We start from the raw sequence: 24208 nt of genomic DNA, 5'->3' as shown, positions 1-24208 counted from the left end.
TTTCATCAAAAATCTGACTTTCGGCAATTCACTCAAAAATGGTGCCAAACGGGTGCAGATGCTCCCCTGAAAGGTTTGGCGGTTGAAACAGAATTTTTTTTATCACAGGACAAGAAATCAGCCATCGACAAGTTAACCGGCAGAAAATTTTTTTTGAAAAAATCCGTAAGCCCCGGGGTCACAATTTCATAAAAAATCTGACTTTCGGCAATTCACTCAAAAATGGAGCTAAATGGTTGCAAATGCTCCCCTGAAAGGTTTGGCGGTCAAAACAGAAGGCTTTTTATCACAGGACAAGAAATCAGCCCTCGACAGCTTAAGCGGCTTAAAAAATTTTTTTGAAAAAATCCGTAAGCCCCGGGGTCACAATTTCATCAAAAATTGGACTTCCGGGAATTCACTCAAAAATGGTGCCAAACGGGTGAAAATGCTCCCCTGAAGGGTTTGGCGTTCGAAACAGAATTTTTTTTATCACAGGACAAGAAATCAGCCATCGACAAGTTAACCGGCAGAATTTTTTTTTAAAAAAAATCCGTAAGCCCCGGGGTCACAATTTCATCAAAAATAGGACTTTCGGGAATTCACTCAAAAATGATGCCAAACGGGTGCAAATGCTCCCCTGAAAGGTTTGGCCGTCGAAACAGGAGTTTTTTTTTCACAGGACAAGAAATCAGCCATCGACAACTTAACAGGCAGAATTTTTTTTTTGAAAAAATCCGTAAGCCCCGGGGTCACAATTTCATCAAAAATCTGATTTTCGACAATTCACTCAAAAATGGAGCTAAACGGTTGCAAATGCTCCCCTGAAATGTTTGGCGGTCGAAACAGAAGGCTTTTTATCACAGGACAAGAAATCAGCCATCGACAACTTAACCGGCAAAAATTTTTTTTTTGAAAAAATCCGTAAGCCCCGGGGTCACAATTTCATCAAAAATCTGACTTTCGATAATTCACTCAAAAATGGAGCTAAACGGTTGCAAATGCTCCCCTGAAAGGTTTGGCGGTCAAAATAGAAGGCTTTTTATCACAGGACAAGAAATCAGCCCTCGACAACTTAACCGGCAGAATTTTTTTTTGAAAAAATCCGTAAGCCCCGGGGTCACAATTTCATCAAAAATCGGACTTCCGGGAATTCACTCAAAAATGGTGCCAAACGGTTGCAAATGCTCCCCTGAAGGGTTTGGCGGTCGAAACAGAAGTTTTTTTATCACAGGACAAGAAATCAGCCGTCGAAAACTTAACCGGCAGAATTTTTTTTTTTGAAAAAATCCCTAAGCCCCGGGGTCACAATTTCATCAAAAATCTGACTTTCGGCAATTCACTCAAAAATGGTGCCAAACGGGTGCAGATGCTCCCCTGAAAGGTTTGGCGGTTGAAACAGAATTTTTTTTATCACAGGACAAGAAATCAGCCATCGACAAGTTAACCGGCAGAAATTTTTTTTTGAAAAAATCCGTAAGCCCCGGGGTCACAATTTCATAAAAAATCTGACTTTCGGCAATTCACTCAAAAATGGAGCTAAATGGTTGCAAATGCTCCCCTGAAAGGTTTGGCGGTCGAAACAGAAGGCTTTTTATCACAGGACAAGAAATCAGCCCTCGACAACTTAAGCGGCTTAAAATTTTTTTTTGAAAAAATCCGTAAGCCCCGGGGTCACAATTTCATCAAAAATTGGACTTCCGGGAATTCACTCAAAAATGGTGCCAAACGGGTGAAAATGCTCCCCTGAAGGGTTTGGCGTTCGAAACAGAATTTTTTTTATCACAGGACAAGAAATCAGCCATCGACAAGTTAACCGGCAGAATTTTTTTTTTGAAAAAATCCGTAAGCCCCGGGGTCACTATTTCATCAAAAATAGGACTTTCGGGAATTCACTCAAAAATGGAGCCAAACGGGTGCAAATGCTCCCCTGAAAGGTTTGGCCGTCGAAACAGGAGTTTTTTTTTCACAGGACAAGAAATCAGCCATCGACAACTTAACAGGCAGAAATTTTTTTTTGAAAAAATCCGTAAGCCCCGGCGTCACAATTTCATCAAAAATCTGATTTTCGACAATTCACTCAAACATGGAGCTAAACGGTTGCAAATGCTCCCCTGAAAGGTTTGGCGGTCGAAACAGAAGGCTTTTTATCACAGGACAAGAAATCAGCCATCGACAACTTAACCGGCAAAAATTTTTTTTTGAAAAAATCCGTAAGCCCCGGGGTCACAATTTCATCAAAAATCTGACTTTCGATAATTCACTCAAAAATGGAGCTAAACGGTTGCAAATCCTCCCCTGAAAGGTTTGGCGGTCAAAATAGAAGGCTTTTTATCACAGGACAAGAAATCAGCCCTCGACAACTTAACCGGCAGAATTTTTTTTTGAAAAAATCCGTAAGCCCCGGGGTCACAATTTCATCAAAAATCGGACTTCCGGGAATTCACTCAAAAATGGTGCCAAACGGTTGCAAATGCTCCCCTGAAGGGTTTGGCGGTTGAAACAGAATTTTTTTTATCACAGGACAAGAAATCAGATATCGACAAGTTAACCGGCAGAAATTTTTTTTTGAAAAAATCCCTAAGCCCCGGGGTCACAATTTCATCAAAAATCTGACTTTCGGCAATTCACTCAAAAATGGTGCCAAACGGTTGCAAATGCTCCCCTGAAACGTTTGGATGTTGAAACAGAAGTCTTTTTATCACAGGACAAGAAATCAGCCCTCGACAACTTAACCGGCTTAAATTTTTTTTTTGAAAAAATCCGTAAGCCCCGGGGTCACAATTTCATCAAAAATCGGACTTCCGGGAATTCACTCAAAAATGGTGCCAAACGGTTGCAAATGCTCCCCTGAAAGGTTTGGCGGTTGAAACAGAATTTTTTTTATCACAGGACAAGAAATCAGCCATCGACAAGTTAACCGGCAGAATTTTTTTTTTGAAAAAATCCGTAAGCCCCGGGGTCACAATTTCTTCAAAAATATGACTTTCGGCAATTCACTCAAAAATGGTGCCAAACGGTTGCAAATGCTCCCCTGAAGGGTTTGGCGGTCGAAACAGAATTTTTTTTATCACAGGACAAGAAATCAGCCATCGACAAGTTAACCGGCAGAATTTTTTTTTTGAAAAAATCCGTAAGCCCCGGGGTCACAATTTCATCAAAAATCGGACTTCCGGGAATTCACTCAAAAATGGTGCCAAACGGTTGCAAATGCTCCCCTGAAAGGTTTGGCGGTTGAAACAGAATTTTTTTTATCACAGGACAAGAAATCAGCCATCGACAAGTTAACCGGCAGAATTTTTTTTTTGAAAAAATCCGTAAGCCCCGGGGTCACAATTTCTTCAAAAATATGACTTTCGGCAATTCACTCAAAAATGGTGCCAAACGGTTGCAAATGCTCCCCTGAAGGGTTTGGCGGTCGAAACAGAATTTTTTTTATCACAGGACAAGAAATCAGCCATCGACAAGTTAACCGGCAGAATTTTTTTTTTGAAAAAATCCGTAAGCCCCGGGGTCACAATTTCATCAAAAATCGGACTTTCGGGAATTCACTCAAAAATGATGCCAAACGGGTACAAATGCTCCCCTGAAAAGTTTGGCCGCCGAAACAGAAGTTTTTTTTTAACACAGGACAAGAAATCAGCCATCGACAACTTAACAGGCAGAATTTTTTTTTTGAAAAAATCCGTAAGCCCCGGGGTCACAATTTCATCAAAAATCTGACTTTCGACAATTCACTCAAAAATGGAGCTAAACGGTTGCAAATGCTCCCCTGAAAGGTTTGGCGGTCGAAACAGAAGGCTTTTTATCACAGGACAAGAAATCAGCCCTCGACAACTTAACCGGCAGAATTTTATTTTTAAAAAAATCGCTAAGCCCCGGGGTCACAATTTCATCAAAAATCTGACTTTCGGCAATTCACTCAAAAATGGTGCCAAACGGGTGCAAATGCTCCCCTGAAACGTTTGGCGGTCGAAACAGAAGTTTTTTTATCACAGGACAAGAAATCAGCCATCGACAACTTAACCGGCAAAAAATTTTTTTTGAAAAAATCCGTAAGCCCCGGGGTCACAATTTCATCAAAAATCTGACTTTCGGCAATTCACTCAAAAATGGTGCCAAACGGTTGCAAATGCTCCCCTGAAAGGTTTGGCGGTCGAAACAGTAAGCTTTTTTATCACAGGAAAAGAAATCAGCCATCGACAACTTAACCGGCAGAATTTTTTTTTTTGAAAAAATCCCTAAGCCCCGGGGTCACAATTTCATCAAAAATCTGACTTTCGGCAATTCACTCAAAAATGGTGCCAAACGGGTGCAGATGCTCCCCTGAAAGGTTTGGCGGTTGAAACAGAATTTTTTTTATCACAGGTCAAGAAATCAGCCATCGACAAGTTAATCGGCAGAATTTTTTTTTTGAAAAAATCCGTAAGCCCCGGGGTCACAATTTCATCAAAAATCGGACTTTCGGGAATTCACTCAAAAATGGTGCCAAACGGGTGCAGATGCTCCCCTGAAAGGTTTGGCGGTTGAAACAGAATTTTTTTTATCACAGGACAAGAAATCAGCCATCGACAAGTTAACCGGCAGAATTTTTTTTTTGAAAAAATCCGTAAGCCCCGGGGTCACAATTTCATCAAAAATCGGACTTTCGGGAATTCACTCAAAAATGATGCCAAACGGGTACAAATGCTCCCCTGAAAAGTTTGGCCGCCGAAACAGAAGTTTTTTTTTAACACAGGACAAGAAATCAGCCATCGACAACTTAACAGGCAGAATTTTTTTTTTGAAAAAATCCGTAAGCCCCGGGGTCACAATTTCATCAAAAATCTGACTTTCGACAATTCACTCAAAAATGGAGCTAAACGGTTGCAAATGCTCCCCTGAAAGGTTTGGCGGTCGAAACAGAAGGCTTTTTATCACAGGACAAGAAATCAGCCCTCGACAACTTAACCGGCAGAATTTTATTTTTAAAAAAATCCCTAAGCCCCGGGGTCACAATTTCATCAAAAATCTGACTTTCGGCAATTCACTCAAAAATGGTGCCAAACGGGTGCAAATGCTCCCCTGAAACGTTTGGCGGTCGAAACAGAAGTTTTTTTATCACAGGACAAGAAATCAGCCATCGACAACTTAACCGGCAAAAAAATTTTTTTGAAAAAATCCGTAAGCCCCGGGGTCACAATTTCATCAAAAATCTGACTTTCGGCAATTCACTCAAAAATGGTGCCAAACGGTTGCAAATGCTCCCCTGAAAGGTTTGGCGGTCGAAACAGTAAGCTTTTTTATCACAGGAAAAGAAATCAGCCATCGACAACTTAACCGGCAGAATTTTTTTTTTTGAAAAAATCCCTAAGCCCCGGGGTCACAATTTCATCAAAAATCTGACTTTCGGCAATTCACTCAAAAATGGTGCCAAACGGGTGCAGATGCTCCCCTGAAAGGTTTGGCGGTTGAAACAGAATTTTTTTTATCACAGGTCAAGAAATCAGCCATCGACAAGTTAATCGGCAGAAATTTTTTTTTGAAAAAATCCGTAAGCCCCGGGGTCACAATTTCATCAAAAATCTGACTTTCGGCAATTCACTCAAAAATGGAGCTAAACGGTTGCAAATGCTCCCCTGAAAGGTTTGGCGGTCAAAACAGAAGGCTTTTTATCACAGTACAAGAAATCAGCCCTCGACAACTTAACCGGCAGAATTTTTTTTTTGAAAAAATCCGTAAGCCCCGGGGTCACAATTTCATCAAAAATCTGACTTTCGGCAATTCACTCAAAAATGGTGCCAAACGGTTGCAAATGCTCCCCTGAAGGGTTTGGCGGTCGAAACAGTAAGCTTTTTTATCACAGGAAAAGAAATCAGCCATCGACAACTTAACCGGCAGAATTTTTTTTTTTAAAAAAATCCCTAAGCCCCGGGGTCACAATTTCATCAAAAATCTGACTTTCGGCAATTCACTCAAAAATGGTGCCAAACGGGTGCAGATGCTCCCCTGAAAGGTTTGGCGGTTGAAACAGAATTTTTTTTATCACAGGACAAGAAATCAGCCATCGACAAGTTAACCGGCAGAAGTTTTTTTTTGAAAAAATCCCTAAGCCCCGGGTTCACAATTTCATCAAAAATCTGACTTTCGGCAATTCACTCAAAAATGGTGCCAAACGGGTGCAAATGCTCCCCTGAAAGGTTTGGCGGTTGAAACAGAATTTTTTTTATCACAGGACAAGAAATCAGCCATCGACAAGTTAATCGGCAGAAATTTTTTTTGAAAAAATCCGTAAGCCCCGGGGTCACAATTTCATCAAAAATCTGACTTTCGGCAATTCACTCAAAAATGGTGCCAAACGGTTGCAAATGCTCCCCTGAAAGATTTGGCGGTCGAAAGAGAAAGCTTTTTTATCACAGGAAAAGAAATCAGCCGTCGACAACTTAACCCGCAGAATTTTTTTTTAAAAAAAAATCCCTAAGCCCCGGGGTCACAATTTCATCAGAAATCTGACTTTTGGCAATTCACTCAAAAATGGAGCTAAACGGTTGCAAATGCTCCCCTGAAACGTTTGGATGTCGAAACAGAAGTCTTTTTATCACAGGACAAGAAATCAGCCCTCGACAGCTTAAGCGGCTTAAAATTTTTTTTTGAAAAAATCCGTAAGCCCCGGGTCACAATTTCATCAAAAATCGGACTTCCGGGAATTCACTCAAAAATGGTGCCAAACGGTTGCAAATGCTCCCCTGAAGGGTTTGGCGGTCGAAACAGAATTTTTTTTATCACAGGACAAGAAATCAGCCATCGACAAGTTAACCGGCAGAATTTTTTTTTTGAAAAAATCCGTAAGCCCCGGGGTCACAATTTCATCAAAAATCGGACTTTCGGGAATTCACTCAAAAATGATGCCAAACGGGTACAAATGCTCCCCTGAAAAGTTTGGCCGCCGAAACAGAAGTTTTTTTTTAACACAGGACAAGAAATCAGCCATCGACAGCTTTACAGGCAGAATTTTTTTTTTGAAAAAATCCGTAAGCCCCGGGGTCACAATTTCATCAAAAATCGGACTTTCGACAATTCACTCAAAAATGGAGCTAAACGGTTGCAAATGCTCCCCTGAAAGGTTTGGCGGTCAAAACAGAAGGCTTTTTATCACAGTACAAGAAATCAGCCCTCGACAACTTAACCGGCAGAATTTTTTTTTTGAAAAAATCCGTAAGCCCCGGGGTCACAATTTCATCAAAAATCTGACTTTCGGCAATTCACTCAAAAATGGTGCCAAACGGTTGTAAATGCTCCCCTGAAAGATTTGGCGGTAGAAACAGAAAGCTTTTTTATCATAGGAAAAGAAATCTGCCGTCGACAACTTAACCGGCAGAATTTTTTTTAAAAAAAAAATCCCTAAGCCCCGGGGTCACAATTTCATCAAAAATCTGACTTTCGGCAATTCACTCAAAAATGGTGCCAAACGGGTGCAGATGCTCCCCTGAAAGGTTTGGCGGTTGAAACAGAATTTTTTTTATCACAGGACAAGAAATCAGCCATCGACAAGTTAACCGGCAGAAATTTTTTTTTGAAAAAATCCCTAAGCCCCGGGTTCACAATTTCATCAAAAATCTGACTTTCGGCAATTCACTCAAAAATGGTGCCAAACGGGTGCAAATGCTCCCCTGAAAGGTTTGGCGGTTGAAACAGAATTTTTTTTATCACAGGACAAGAAATCAGCCATCGACAAGTTAATCGGCAGAAATTTTTTTTGAAAAAATCCGTAAGCCCCGGGGTCACAATTTCATCAAAAATCTGACTTTCGACAATTCACTCAAAAATGGTGCCAAACGGTTGCAAATGCTCCCCTGAAAGATTTTGCGGTCGAAAGAGAAAGCTTTTTTATCACAGGAAAAGAAATCAGCCGTCGACAACTTAACCCGCAGAATTTTTTTTTTTAAAAAAATCCCTAAGCCCCGGGGTCACAATTTCATCAGAAATCTGACTTTTGGCAATTCACTCAAAAATGGAGCTAAACGGTTGCAAATGCTCCCCTGAAACGTTTGGATGTCGAAACAGAAGTCTTTTTATCACAGGACAAGAAATCAGCCCTCGACAGCTTAAGCGGCTTAAAATTTTTTTTTGAAAAAATCCGTAAGCCCCGGGTCACAATTTCATCAAAAATCGGACTTCCGGGAATTCACTCAAAAATGGTGCCAAACGGTTGCAAATGCTCCCCTGAAGGGTTTGGCGGTCGAAACAGAATTTTTTTTATCACAGGACAAGAAATCAGCCATCGACAAGTTAACCGGCAGAATTTTTTTTTTGAAAAAATCCCTAAGCCCCGGGGTCACAATTTCATCAAAAATCGGACTTTCGGGAATTCACTCAAAAATGATGCCAAACGGGTACAAATGCTCCCCTGAAAAGTTTGGCCGCCGAAACAGAAGTTTTTTTTTAACACAGGACAAGAAATCAGCCATCGACAACTTAACAGGCAGAATTTTTTTTTAAAAAAAATCCGTAAGCCCCGGGGTCACAATTTCATCAAAAATCGGACTTTCGACAATTCACTCAAAAATGGAGCTAAACGGTTGCAAATGCTCCCCTGAAAGGTTTGGCGGTCGAAACAGAAGGCTTTTTATCACAGGACAAGAAATCAGCCCTCGACAACTTAACCGGCAGAATTTTATTTTTAAAAAAATCCCTAAGCCCCGGGGTCACAATTTCATCAAAAATCTGACTTTCGGCAATTCACTCAAAAATGGTGCCAAACAGGTGCAAATGCTCCCCTGAAACGTTTGGCGGTCGAAACAGAATTTTTTTTATCACAGGTCAAGAAATCAGCCATCGACAAGTTAATCGGCAGAAATTTTTTTTTGAAAAAATCCGTAAGCCCCGGGGTCACAATTTCATCAAAAATCTGACTTTCGGCAATTCACTCAAAAATGGAGCTAAACGGTTGCAAATGCTCCCCTGAAAGGTTTGGCGGTCAAAACAGAAGGCTTTTTATCACAGTACAAGAAATCAGCCCTCGACAACTTAACCGGCAGAATTTTTTTTTTGAAAAAATCCCTAAGCCCCGGGGTCACAATTTCATCAAAAATCTGACTTTCGACAATTCACTCAAAAATGGTGCCAAACGGGTGCAGATGCTCCCCTGAAAGGTTTGGCGGTTGAAACAGAATTTTTTTTATCACAGGTCAAGAAATCAGCCATCGACAAGTTAATCGGCAGAAATTTTTTTTTGAAAAAATCCGTAAGCCCCGGGGTCACAATTTCATCAAAAATCTGACTTTCGGCAATTCACTCAAAAATGGAGCTAAACGGTTGCAAATGCTCCCCTGAAAGGTTTGGCGGTCAAAACAGAAGGCTTTTTATCACAGTACAAGAAATCAGCCCTCGACAACTTAACCGGCAGAATTTTTTTTTTGAAAAAATCCGTAAGCCCCGGGGTCACAATTTCATCAAAAATCTGACTTTCGGCAATTCACTCAAAAATGGTGCCAAACGGTTGTAAATGCTCCCCTGAAAGATTTGGCGGTCGAAACAGAAAGCTTTTTTATCATAGGAAAAGAAATCAGCCGTCGACAACTTAACCGGCAGAATTTTTTTTAAAAAAAAAAATCCGTAAGCCCCGGGGTCACAATTTCATCAAAAATCTGACTTTCGGCAATTCACTCAAAAATGGTGCCAAACGGTTGCAAATGCTCCCCTGAAAGATTTGGCGGTCGAAAGAGAAAGCTTTTTTATCACAGGAAAAGAAATCAGCCGTCGACAACTTAACCCGCAGAATTTTTTTAAAAAAAAAAATCCCTAAGCCCCGGGGTCACAATTTCATCAAAAATCTGACTTTCGGGAATTCACTCAAAAATGGTGCCAAACAGGTGAAAATGCTCCCCTGAAGGGTTTGGCGGTCGGTCGAAACAGATTTTTTTTTATCAAAAGACAAGAAATCAGCCATCGACAAGTTAACCGGCAGAAATTTTTTTTTGAAAAAATCCGTAAGCCCCGGGGTCACAATTTCATCAAAAATCGCACTTTCGGGAATTCACTCAAAAATGATGGCAAACCGGTGCAAATGCTCCCCTGAAAGGTTTGGCGGTCGAAACAGAAGTTTTTTTATCACAGGACAAGAAATCAGCCATCGACAAGTTAACCGGCAGAATTTTATTTTTAAAAAAATCCGTAAGCCCCGGGGTCACAATTTCATCAAAAATCTGACTTTCGACAATTCACTCAAAAATGGAGCTAAACGGTTGCAAATGCTCCCCTGAAACGTTTGGATGTCGAAACAGAAGTCTTTTTATCACAGGACAAGAAATCAGCCCTCGACAACTTAACCGGCTTAAAAATTTTTTTTGAAAAAATCCCTAAGCCCCGGGGTCACAATTTCATCAAAAATCTGACTTTCGGCAATTCACTCAAAAATGGTGCCAAACAGGTGAAAATGCTCCCCTGAAGGGTTTGGCGGTCGGTCGAAACAGATTTTTTTTTATCAAAAGACAAGAAATCAGCCATCGACAAGTTAACCGGCAGAAATTTTTTTTTTAAAAAATCCGTAAGCCCCGAGGTCACAATTTCATCAAAAATCTGACTTTCGGCAATTCACTCAAAAATGGTGCCAAACGGTTGCAAATGCTCCCCTGAAACGTTTGGATGTCGAAACAGAAGTGTTTTTATCACAGGACAAGAAATCAGCCCTCGACAACTTAACCGGCTTAAATTTTTTTTTGAAAAAATCCGTAAGCTCCGGGGTCACAATTTCATCAAAAATCGGACTTTCGGGAATTCACTCAAAAATGATGCCAAACGGGTGCAAATGCTCCCCTGAAAGGTTTGGCGGTCGAAACAGAAGTTTTTTTATCACAGGACAAGAAATCAGCCATCGACAAGTTAACCGGCAGAATTTTTTTTTTGAAAAAATCCCTAAGCCCCGGGGTCACAATTTCATCAAAAATCTGACTTTCGGCAATTCACTCAAAAATGGTGCCAAACGGGTGCAAATGCTCCCCTGAACAGTTTGGCGGTCGAAACAGAAGTTTTTTTATCACAGGACAAGAAAGCAGCCCTCGACAACTTAACCGCCTTAAATTTTTTTTTGAAAAAATCCGTAAGCCCCGGGGTCACAATTTCATCAAAAATCTGACTTTCGGCAATTCACTCAAAAATGGTGCCAAACGGTTGTAAATGCTCCCCTGAAAGATTTGGCGGTCGAAACAGAAAGCTTTTTTATCATAGGAAAAGAAATCAGCCGTCGACAACTTAACCGGCAGAATTTTTTTTTAAAAAAAAAATCCCTAAGCCCCGGGGTCACAATTTCATCAAAAATCTGACTTTTGGCAATTCTCTCAAAAATGGTGCCAAACGGTTGCAAATGCTCCCCTGAAACGTTTGGATGTTAAAACAGAAGTCTTTTTATCACAGGACAAGAAATAAAGCCCTCGACAACTTAACCGGCTTAAAAATTTTTTTTGAAAAAATCCCAAAGCCCCGGGGTCACAATTTCATCAAAAATCTGACTTTCGGCAATTCACTCAAAAATGGTGCCAAACAGGTGAAAATGCTCCCCTGAAGGGTTTGGCGGTCGGTCGAAACAGATTTTTTTTTATCAAAAGACAAGAAATCAGCCATCGACAAGTTAACCGGCAGAAATTTTTTTTTGAAAAAATCCGTAAGCCCCGGGGTCACAATTTCATCAAAAATCGCACTTTCGGGAATTCACTCAAAAATGATGGCAAACCGGTGCAAATGCTCCCCTGAAAGGTTTGGCGGTCGAAACAGAAGTTTTTTTATCACAGGACAAGAAATCAGCCATCGACAAGTTAACCGGCAGAAATTTTTTTTTGAAAAAATCCGTAAGCCCCGAGGTCACAATTTCATCAAAAATCTGACTTTCGGCAATTCACTCAAAAATGGTGCCAAACGGTTGCAAATGCTCCCCTGAAACGTTTGGATGTCGAAACAGAAGTGTTTTTATCACAGGACAAGAAATCAGCCCTCGACAACTTAACCGGCTTAAATTTTTTTTTGAAAAAATCCGTAAGCTCCGGGGTCACAATTTCATCAAAAATCGGACTTTCGGGAATTCACTCAAAAATGATGCCAAACGGGTGCAAATGCTCCCCTGAAAGGTTTGGCGGTCGAAACAGAAGTTTTTTTATCACAGGACAAGAAATCAGCCATCGACAAGTTAACCGGCAGAATTTTTTTTTTGAAAAAATCCCTAAGCCCCGGGGTCACAATTTCATCAAAAATCTGACTTTCGGCAATTCACTCAAAAATGGTGCCAAACGGGTGCAAATGCTCCCCTGAACAGTTTGGCGGTCGAAACAGAAGTTTTTTTATCACAGGACAAGAAAGCAGCCCTCGAAAACTTAACCGGCTTAAATTTTTTTTTGAAAAAATCCGTAAGCCCCGGGGTCACAATTTCATCAAAAATCTGACTTTCGACAATTCACTCAAAATTGGAGCTAAACGGTTGCAAATGCTCCCCTGAAAGGTTTGGCGGTCGAAACAGAAGGCTTTTCATCACAGGACAAGAAATCAGCCCTCGACAACTTAACCGGCAGAATTTTATTTTTAAAAAAATCCCTAAGCCCCGGGGTCACAATTTCATCAAAAATCTGACTTTCGGCAATTCACTCAAAAATGGTGCCAAACGGGTGCAGATGCTCCCCTGAAAGGTTTGGCGGTTGAAACAGAATTTTTTTTATCACAGGACAAGAAATCAGCCATCGACAAGTTAACCGGCAGAATTTTTTTTTTGAAAAAATCCCTAAGCCCCGGGGTCACAATTTCATCAAAAATCTGACTTTCGGCAATTCACTCAAAAATGGTGCCAAACGGGTGCAAATGCTCCCCTGAACAGTTTGGCGGTCGAAACAGAAGTTTTTTTATCACAGGACAAGAAAGCAGCCCTCGACAACTTAACCGGCTTAAATTTTTTTTTGAAAAAATCCGTAAGCCCCGGGGTCACAATTTCATCAAAAATCTGACTTTCGACAATTCACTCAAAATTGGAGCTAAACGGTTGCAAATGCTCCCCTGAAAGGTTTGGCGGTCGAAACAGAAGGCTTTTTATCACAGGAAAAGAAATCAGCCGTCGACAACTTAACCGGCAGAATTTTTTTTTTGAAAAAATCCCTAAGCCCCGGGGTCACAATTTCATCAAAAATCTGACTTTCGGCAATTCACTCAAAAATGGTGCCAAACAGGTGAAAATGCTCCCCTGAAGGGTTTGGCGGTCGGTCGAAAAAGATTTTTTTTTATCAAAAGACAAGAAATCAGCCATCGACAAGTTAACCGGCAGAAATTTTTTTTTGAAAAAATCCGTAAGCCACGAGGTCACAATTTCATCAAAAATCTGACTTTCGGCAATTCACTCAAAAATGATACCCAACGTTTGCAAATGCTCCCCTGAAACGTTTGGATGTCGAAACAGAAGTCTTTTTATCACAGGACAAGAAATCAGCCATCGACAACTTAACCGGCAGAAATTTCTTTATTGAAAAAATCCGTAAGCCCCGGGGTCACAATTTCATCAAAAATCTAACTTTCGACAATTCACTCAAAAATGGAGCTAAACTGTTGCAAATGCTCCCCTGAAAGGTTTGGCGGTCGAAACAGAAGTTTTTTTATCACAGGACGAGAAATCAGCCCTCGACAACTTAACTGGCAGAATTTTATTTTTTAAAAAATCCCTAAGCCCCGGGGTCATAATTTCATCAAAAATCTGACTTTCGGCAATTCTCTCAAAAATGGTGCCAAACGGTTGCAAATGCTCCGCTGAAAGGTTTGGCGGTTGAAACAGAAGGCATTTTATCACAGAACAAGAAATCAGCCTTCGACAGCTTAATCGGCGGAAGAAGATTTTCTTCAAGAAATCCCTAAACCCCGGAGTCACAATTTCATCAGAAATGCAAATGCTCCCCTGAAAGGTTTGGCGGTCGAAACAGAAGGGTTTTTATCACAGGACAGGAAATCAGCCCTCGACAACTAAATCCGTAGAAAAAGCTTTCATCAAAAATATGACTTTCGGTAATTCACTCAAAAATGGTGCCAAACGGTTGCAAATGGTCCCCTGAGAGGTTTGGCGGTCGAAACAGAAGGCTTTTTATCGCAGGACAGGAAAGCAGCCCTCAACAACTTCATCCGTAGAAAAAGATTTCATCAAAAATCTGACTTTTTGCAATTCACTCAAAAATGGTGCCAAACGGTTGCAAATGGTCCCCTGAGAGGTTTGGTGGTCGAAACAGAAGACTTTTTATCACAGGACAGGAAATCAGCCCTCGACAACTTAACCGGGATAAAAAGATTTTTTTGAAAAAATCGCTAATGCTCCCCTGAGATGTTTTCCACCGCCTGTGCACCGTCCCTCAGACCATGTGGCCAAACGATTGCAAATTCTCTCCCCTGAAATGTTTGGCGGTCGAAACAGAAGGCTTTTTATCACAGAACAAGAAATCAGCCCTCGACAGCTTAATCGGCGGAAGAAGATTTTTTTCAAGAAATCGCTAAGCCCCGGGGTCACAATTTCAGAAAAAATCTGACTTTCGGCAATTCACTCAAAAATGGTACCCAACGGTTGCAAATTCTCTCCCCTGAAAGCTTTGGTGGTCGAAACAGAAGGCTTTTTATCACAGGACAAGAAATCAGACCTCGACACCTAACCGGTGGAAGAAGATTTTTTTCAAGAAATCCCTAAGACCCGGGGTCACAATTTCAGAAAAAATCTGACTTTCGGCAATTCACTCAAAAATGGTACCCAACGGTTGCAAATTCTCTCCCCTGAAAGCTTTGGCGGTCGCAACAGAAGGCTTTTTATCACAGGACTAGAAATCAGACCTCAACAACGTAACCAGCGGAGAAATATTTTTTGGAAAAAATCCCTAAGCCCCGGGGGTCACAATTTCAGGAAAAAATCTGACTTTCGGCAATTCACTCAAAAGTCGTGCCCAACGGTTGCAAATGCTCCCATGAAAAGTTTGGCGGTTGAAACAGAAGGCATTTTATCACAGAAAAAGAAATCAGCCCTTGACAACTCAACCGGGATAATTTTTTTTTGTTTTTGAAAAATCGCTAAGCCCCGGGGTCACAATTTCATCAAAAATCTGACTTTCGGCAATTCACTCAAAAATAGTGCCAAACGGTTGCAAATGCTCACCTGAGAAGTTTGGCGGGGGAAACAGCAGCCTTTTTATCGCAGGACAGGAAATCAGCCCTCGACAACTTAACCGGGAGAAAAAGATTTTTTTGAAAAAATCGCTAATGCTCCCCTGAGAGGTTGTCCACCGCCTGTGCACCGTCCCTCAGACCATGTGGTGTCAGAAAAAAATGAACAAATTCCTATGCCCCAGAGTACCCCAGAGATGCATTTTTAATAAATGCACACATAAAGTAGGAGTAAACTAGGAGTAAAGTAGGTGTAAACTAGGAGTAAAGTGGGTGTAAACTAGGAGTAAACTAGGTGTAAACTAGGTGTAAAGTAGGTGTAAAGGAGGAGTAAACTAGGTGTAAACTAGGAGTAAGGCCGGAGTAAATTAGCCAATCACATGCAGCCCATTGTGTAAATAATGTATATAAAGCAGATACTTTGAGGGAACATTCATTCCTCCTCACCACTATGAGCTGAATAAAGAGCATGAAATCCACTCTCGACTCTGAGTATATTTCATTCTCAAACCCTCCAACACTTCTCTGATGAAAAAAGGGATGTCCTATTCAATAATAAATAAATAATAATAATAGTTTTATTATTTATACCCCACCCATCTGACTGGGTCGTGCCAGCCACGCTCAGCAGCTTGCAGGATAAAATAATATACAATAAAACATGAAACTTTTTTTTAACTATATATCTACTATATGGAAGGTCTGGACAACAGAAATGGATTGTACACACTCTATTGGTAGCTGAGAGGCTGATATTGATAAACTGGAAGAGTAAAGAGATGATCTCCTTTAATCGGTGGATTGATAATATGGTAACACTTGCAACCTGTGAACGGACTGCTTACAAACATAGACTGCTTGGATAAATACGACAGTATTTCGAATGAATTTATACAAAATGTAGTTGACTAATTTATATTAGGGCGCGGTCCCAATTTCATCAAAAATCTGACTTTTGGCAATTCACTCAAAAATGGTGCCAAACGGTTGCAAATGCTCCCATGAAAGATTTGGCGGTTCAAACAGAAGGCTTTTTATCACAGAAAAAGAAATCAGCCCTCGACAAGTTAACCGCTAGAAAAAATTTTTTTAAAAAAATCGCTAAGCCCCGGGGTCCCAATTTCATCAAAAATCTGACTTTTGGCAAATCACTAAAACATGGTGCCCAGCTGTTGCAAATGTTCGCCTGAGAGGTTTTTCAGTCAAAACAGAATGCTTTTTATCACAGGACAAGAAATCAGACCTCCACAACGTAGTCTGTAGAAAAAGTTTTTTTTAAAAAAATCCCTAAGCCGCGCGGTCACAATTTCATCAGAAATGCAAATGCTCCCCTGAAAGGTTTGGCGGTCGAAATGTAGCACCCTGCTTGTGGTTAACGCTTAGCTGGAATGAAATATTCAACGCAGCAATAGAGAAATTAAAATAATAATTTATTTGTCAGACAAATAAATGTGAGGCACAGTGGTATATGGTTACCAAGCTCTGGCCTGCCCTCCTGCCATTATGGCCAGCACTTATATTCCCTCAGCTCAGCCCCCTTGCTCCTCCTTTGGCTGCCTCTGTCCAATCAGCCTGGTTAAAATTCCTATTGGCTGTTTGCTAGAACCAATCATAAAAGATACACCCATTTCCTATTACCTTTTATGGGAGACAAAGAGCTATATTTCCTTCTATTTATAATTGGCAAACAAATAGCCATTAATCTCTACAAGGCACCTTAATTACCAGATAACCTTTTGCCCTAGACTAGGCGCCTTAACTAACATTTCATCTTTTGCCCTATTGCCCTATTCACTCCAAAACAGATGGTGGCTAATTTTATCTGAACAGACCTTTTTGTTCACCTTCCCACACATTATCAATGAAAGATCTCCTTCTTTGGAGGTCATTAAGCAGAGGCTTGACAACCATATGTCAGGAGTGCTCCGATGGCGTCTCTCTGTCTGGCAGGGGTCCGGACCCAATGGCCCTCGTGGTCTATTCCAACTTCTTCTATGATTCTATAATTTCTTACTTTCTAAATCCTTTGCATAATTACATTTAAGCCAATATTTCATACATAACATATATAGATTTTTAGAAGCAAAGATCTTGTCTAAGTAAAAAAAGAACTTAGTAAAAGCTAAGTTCTATAAGTTCTCTAAATTCTCTGAAGCTTCAAAGCAGCTTCAGAGAGAGAGGCCTCTTCCCTAGCCAGCTGCTGTTTGTATTAGCTCTTGCCCTTTTAACCTTAGGAAGACGTGGCTCAAGTTTAATGGGAGGCACAATAATTAATTGTTTTTGCAACCTTGATTGTATTCTATCATTTGTATGGTCAGTGTGACCTTTTGCTCCCAGCCTGTTTTATGACCGCAATAAACCAAAGGGGCCTCTGACAAAGACCTTGCCTGCTGGTGTCCTGTCTCGAAAGGAAACATTTGTGAATTTAAGCTCATTTTTTTTGGAATACAGGAACCTGATCAAAATATAAGCCTTGATAAAAATGCAGGCTATGATCAGATGCCTCATTCCCCCCTTTCAAGCTCAAGGACCTTCATCCCAAGTGTCCTTGATAGCTTGACCTTCATCATATTCCTGAGGTAAAGCTCTGTATAGGGCCATGATATGAGGTAGAGTTTCATTTGAAATCATCTTGCTAATTGTACTTCTAAAACATGAAATGATACATGGCACCATACACAAAACCATTACTACTACCGTCAAGAAAAACAAGCAAGACAATAGTATCCCTTTGAGTCCTGCAACATTTGGTAACCAGTTGGTGAGCCATCCCATATCCCATCCTTCCCATGTTTGTACTGGGACATGTGCTATATTCTCCATCTTTGTGGCCAACACACGGATTGCCTCACCATTATCAGAAATGTTAAAGCAACAGGCATTCCCTGTCAAGTTCAAGACTCCACATAGGCCTCCCTGCCTGGCAAGTACATAATCCATTCCCATTTTCAGCTGCAAAATGGCGGCTCTACTTTCATCCAACTGTTGTGCAATAAGTCTCAAACTCTGGGCCGTTGCATTGGTTACAAGTTCCACTACTGCTTGCAATCGAATTATTCTGTTTAGATTATAAATAGGATCCCGAGCCCCTTGTATGAGCTCATCAGGATTCCAGGAAGCAGGTTCATAATAGGCCATAATGCGCTCTGGTGGCCAATCATCAGTATCGCTCCAACTTTGGGTACTTCCTCCTGCTATATGAGAAATATCAGCGTTTCTTCGTGTACGCTTGGCCGAACTAGTGGGCATAATCCACATTGGTGGTAATACCCATCCCAGGAAACAAGTCCCACTCCATTTGGAAGGGAGTTTCTTGTATGCCCATTCTCCACATATCCACCACAACCATCGGGTCTGAGGTTTTTGGTACGTGGAGTGCATAAGGCGAAATATCAAAAGGGGCATAGAGCTCACAGTGCAGTATGTTAGATTGCCTTTTTCTGTCATAGTTATGTTCCACACCATTTTCCATGCATGAATAAAAGGAGGTGCACAGGGCAAGGTATTCCGAGTTCGATAGGTAGTACCGTTTGCCCAGGTTTGACTATTCTTAATATAATCCCAAGTATAGTGGCAATGAGAAGAGCCTATCATGGTAGAATCAGCTGCCTCTGATGATTTATGTACACAGAATTCCCCTTGCACAGGTATAACTCGTATTGGTTTAGTTGAGTTCCATCCGGGGAAATTCTGTACTTCTGTTTGGTGTGGCATTTCGCTTACCATACCAATGGCATTTAATGGTATTGGTAATAAGGGCATACCTCCCTCTGAATCATCTGGCCCAAGAGAGCAAACAAGGCAATTGGTCCTATTTGTAACATTGGCTACCATCTCAGCTAAGCCTACCCATATATTGTGGTTTTGACTGAATCCATATTTAGCAAATTTGCTCAAATTCAAGGACCCTTCCCCTTCCCAAGGGATCAGGATTAATAATAAAATCATGTTGATGTCTAGTATATGCATTCCTTCCACAAAAGATTACCTTATTGTGATAACAAAAAAATATTAGTCCCAATATAATTCCTCCAGTGACAGAAATGGGGAACCACCAAGACCAAAACATATATCCCAAGGATCCCCAATGAGTAATATCTCTGATAATTGTTCCACAGGGGGGGGCAGTCAATCAATTGTATAAGAGAATCTTCCCGTTCACAATCGCTGGTTCAGACGCTCCTCAAGCTTCAGGCGTGCGCAGGTCAGCCAGCTTCCAGGTTGTGGCTGCAGCAGGCCGGTCGTCTAATGTTGCCCGTGACCTAGCCCGTTCCCCGTAGGGCTAGATACAGGGGTTTTTGGAGAGAGTCAGTTTTAAAGGATTAGAGGGGTCACCTTTGCACGTCCAACTGCCTTCGGACTTCTTCAAACGGGAGTGATGAATCCAGGGGGTCACCTCAGCTACCTTCACCGCTGTTGGAGTAGAGAGCAAGACGGTGTAAGGTCCACGCCACTTAGGTGCAAGTGGATCGCGTTTCCACTCTTTCACCCATAGCTATCGCCAGCCTGGAACTGATGAATCGGCTCGGCAATGCTGCACGGCGTGCGCTGAGGGCCCACCTGTTAAGAGAAACAAAAACACGGGAGAGAGACTGCACTTGTCCCTGTGTCACATAGTCTCCTATTTGTTTGAGGTCAGCTGGAATATCCTGAACAAAGGAGGGCGGCCTCCCATACAGGAGCTCAAAAGGTGACAACTTAAGTCTTTTTGTGGGTGCGCCCCGAACACGAAACAGTGTTATGGGTAACACATCACTGCTGTGGCCAGCATCACCATATTTTCCTTATGACACTTCTTCTTCTCTTGTTTCTCAGCCTCATCCCTATTCCGATAAACTCGACGTGCAATGGCCATAATTTGGCTCATCAGCATCCTTTCCCATCCTTCTGATTTCTGAATTTTCTTGCGAATGTCAGAAGCACACTGGGCCACAAATGTAGCAGTAATCATTCTGCTGTTTTCAGGGGCTTCAGGGTCAAAAGGAGTCCATATACGATAGGCTTCCTGCAGCCTCTCTAAAAAGTCTCCCGGACTCTCATTTGGTTTCTGTTCTACTTCTGAGACTTTAGACATATTAGTGGGCTTCTGGCATGCCCTGCGGATACCTTGCACAAGCGTCTGGCGGTAGGTGGTAAGCCTGGCCAGGTGAATTGCATTGTTTGGATCCCAATTAGGATCTTCCAAAGGAAAGTTATCCTGGAGATGACGGTCAATATTAAAAATATTTCCCACTCTGGCCTGCTCACGCAAATATATCTGTGCCTTTTCAATTATGTCTCTTCTTTCCTCAGTGGTGAACAGAGTATTCAGGAGTTGGCGGCAATCTGTCCAAGTAGGACTATGAGTATTTACTATTGAAGTCACCAAGTCCATCATAGCCTGAGGTTTTTCTGCGAAAGATGGGGTGTGTGTTTTCCAATTCATCAGATCCGTAGTTGTGAATGGAATGTACTGGAGGGTCGAAGTTCGAGGTGGCCGTGGTCCGGGTTGCCCGTTAACCAGCACAGGCTCCTCAAGTGCATCAAATACTCTTCTAAGAGGGGCTACTACGTGACCTTTCTCTTCGCTTTGCTCTAGGGGCCTCAAATCATAGGGGATGGTATCTGTCCCAAGGCGTTCTTTTAGCAGCTTTATACGCCTGGCTGTATTGCTTGCTGACCGATCAAGGTCTTCCTGTAACTTCTGTAATAGTTCTCTAGGATTTGGATGTACAGGGGTTTGGAGTGGGCAATTGGTTGTTCCACTAAAGGAGACTGTAGATGGAGTTCTACTGGGACTCACAGGTGGAATAACCACTTCTGCTTGGGCTTTATTATAGGACTCCAAGGCCTCCTGAAGATATTTATCATAATCTATCAAGGAATCAAGTTCTGTGACTCCACCCCCATTATTCGTTCCACTTTCTTGCCTTGGGGTTACAACTGGTGGAGTATTTGGATTAGGCTCCCTTCGGTGTGGAGCATAGGGTGGAGGTGGAAGCACCTCTTCCTCTGGTCCCTCAAAAATGGGTTTGAGTTTATTTGGCAAGATTCCTTTCCTAGCTTCGGCTTTTACAGCCAATAATTTGCATCGTTGGACTTTGCATTCCCTTATCCATGGAGGATTTTTATTTAATGTGCTCAGCCAAGAATCTATATATGAAAATTGTTCTGGGCACCCTCCCGTTTCTTTGGCGATGTTAGTCCAAAGTTTGCTTACTAAATTTATATCAAAAGTTCCCTGAGATGGCCATTCAGTATTTTGTTTCGGCCACTCTAATTCACATAACGTTCTCAAGCGCTCTGGCGTCATTTTGACTCCATATGCCCCTGAGAAGGCTTTCTTAAAATTATTTAACATACATTCAAGAGGTGTATTTTCCCCCTTTGAACCCCCAACTCCCATTGTATGGCCCTGTGAAGTATCCACTCAGTCACTCACACACTCGCTTCGTGGGGTTCCTTGCCCAGTGAAGTCGCCTTACTGGGAACCGAAGTACTACCCACTCCACACTCAGGTCAGCTACAGATTGTACTTTCTCACACATACAATGCGCTGGATACTTCACCACACTCTACTTCCCAACCTTTCCCTTTTCCTCCACCAGACCACCGTCTGATGTACCCAACCACCTAGCGTACTCAGTTTCCCCCTTACTGAGACGCAGAAGTTTGATCAAGACTTCTCTTCCTCCCAATTAATTGGAGGGCCAAAACCCCTTTGTGCACTTACCCTTAGCGGATCCCTCTTTATTTCTCTGGTTCCCCCCGGTCCGTCGCCGTCGGTGAGCAGGGTATCAGACAGACGAGACTTCTGCGTTCCCCTGGAAAAATGTTCCAGTGCGCGCTGGGTAAGCAGTTAGTGGTCCTCCCTCTTGTACCCTGCCCAGTAAGGCGAAGGGGCTGCGTTCCAGCAGACCACTTATCCGAGTCACAGAGGCACCATAAAATGTAGCACCCTGCTTGTGGTTAACGCTTAGCTGGAATGAAATATTCAACGCAGCAATAGAGAAATTAAAATAATAATTTATTTGTCAGACAAATAAATGTGAGGCACAGTGGTATATGGTTACCAAGCTCTGGCCTGCCCTCCTGCCATTATGGCCAGCACTTATATTCCCTCAGCTCAGCCCCCTTGCTCCTCCTTTGGCTGCCTCTGTCCAATCAGCCTGGTTAAAATTCCTATTGGCTGTTTGCTAGAACCAATCATAAAAGATACACCCATTTCCTATTACCTTTTATGGGAGACAAAGAGCTATATTTCCTTCTATTTATAATTGGCAAACAAATAGCCATTAATCTCTACAAGGCACCTTAATTACCAGATAACCTTTTGCCCTAGACTAGGCGCCTTAACTAACATTTCATCTTTTGCCCTATTGCCCTATTCACTCCAAAACAGATGGTGGCTAATTTTATCTGAACAGATCTTTTTGTTCACCTTCCCACACATTATCAATGAAAGATCTCCTTCTTTGGAGGTCATTAAGCAGAGGCTTGACAACCATATGTCAGGAGTGCTCCGATGGCGTCTCTCTGTCTGGCAGGGGTCCGGACCCAATGGCCCTCGTGGTCTATTCCAACTTCTTCTATGATTCTATAATTTCTTACTTTCTAAATCCTTTGCATAATTACATTTAAGCCAATATTTCATACATAACATATATAGATTTTTAGAAGCAAAGATCTTGTCTAAGTAAAAAAAGAACTTAGTAAAAGCTAAGTTCTATAAGTTCTCTAAATTCTCTGAAGCTTCAAAGCAGCTTCAGAGAGAGAGGCCTCTTCCCTAGCCAGCTGCTGTTTGTATTAGCTCTTGCCCTTTTAACCTTAGGAAGATGTGGCTCAAGTTTAATGGGAGGCACAATAATTAATTGTTTTTGCAACCTTGATTGTATTCTATCATTTGTATGGTCAGTGTGACCTTTTGCTCCCAGCCTGTTTTATGACCGCAATAAACCAAAGGGGCCTCTGACAAAGACCTTGCCTGCTGGTGTCCTGTCTCGAAAGGAAACATTTGTGAATTTAAGCTCATTTTTTTTGGAATACAGGAATCTGATCAAAATATAAGCCTTGATAAAAATGCAGGCTATGATCAGATGCCTCAGAAACAGAAGAAAAAGATTTCATCAAAAATCTGACTTTTTGCAATTCACTCAAAAATGGTGCCAAACGGTTGCAAATGGTCCCCTGAGAGGTTTGGTGGTCGAAACAGAAGACTTTTTATCACAGGACAGGAAATCAGCCCTCGACAACTTAACCGGGATAAAAAGATTTTTTTAAAAAAATCGCTAATGCTCCCCTGAGATGTTTTCCACCGCCTGTGCACTGTCCCTCAGACCATGTGGCAAAACGGTTGCAAATTCTCTCCCCTGAAAGGTTTGGCAGTCGAAACAGAAGGCTTTTTATCACACAACAAGAAATCAGCCCTCGACAGCTTAATCGGCGGAAGAAGATTTTTTTCAAGAAATCCCTAAATCCCGGGGTCACAATTTCAGAAAAAATGGTGCCAAACGGTTGCAAATGGTCCCCTGAGAGGTTTGGTGGTCGAAACAGAAGACTTTTTATCACAGGACAGGAAATCAGCCCTCGACAACTTAACCGGGATAAAAAGATTTTTTTGAAAAAATCGCTAATGCTCCCCTGCGATGTTTTCCACCGCCTGTGCACCGTCCCTCAGACCATGTGGCCAAACGGTTGCAAATTCTCTCCCCTGAAAGGTTTGGCGGTCGAAACAGAAGGCTTTTTATCACAGAACAAGAAATCAGCCCTCGACACCTAACCGGCGAAAGAAGATTTTTTTCAAGAAATCCCTAAGACCCGGGGTCACAATTTCAGAAAATATCTGACTTTTTGCAATTCACTCAAAAATGGTGCCCAACGGTTGCAAATGCTCCCCTGAAAGGTTTGGCGGTCGAAACAGAAGGCTTTTTATACAGGACAAGAAATTAGACCTCAACAACTTAATCGGCGGAAGAAGATTTTTTTCAAGAAATCCCTAAAGCCCGGGGTCACAATTTCAGAAAAAATCTGACTTTCAGCAATTCACTCAAAAATGGTACCCAACGGTTGCAAATTCTCTCCCCTGAAAGCTTTGGCGGTCGAAACAGAAGGC

General features: G+C 41.8%; 1 protein-coding gene across 1 annotated transcript; it reads right to left on the bottom strand.

Annotated features, from left to right (window-relative positions):
- Positions 1–20042: 20042 nt before the first annotated feature.
- Positions 20043–21706, bottom strand: LOC310755034 (uncharacterized protein; the record flags this gene model as incomplete). Its single annotated transcript, XM_083631711.1, has 2 exons — positions 21589–21706; positions 20043–21558 (listed from the first exon to the last, which is right to left on the bottom strand). A coding segment is annotated over exon 2 (1460 nt), but the record flags the coding sequence as incomplete, so codon positions are not given.
- Between the last annotated feature and the right edge of the window lie 2502 nt (positions 21707–24208).

The sequence above is a fragment of the Podarcis filfolensis genome, assembly GCF_964270895.1.
Source record: "Podarcis filfolensis genome assembly, contig: HAP1_SCAFFOLD_93, whole genome shotgun sequence".
Taxonomy (NCBI): domain Eukaryota; kingdom Metazoa; phylum Chordata; class Lepidosauria; order Squamata; family Lacertidae; genus Podarcis; species Podarcis filfolensis.
This window is presented reverse-complemented; position numbering and strand designations above follow the sequence as displayed.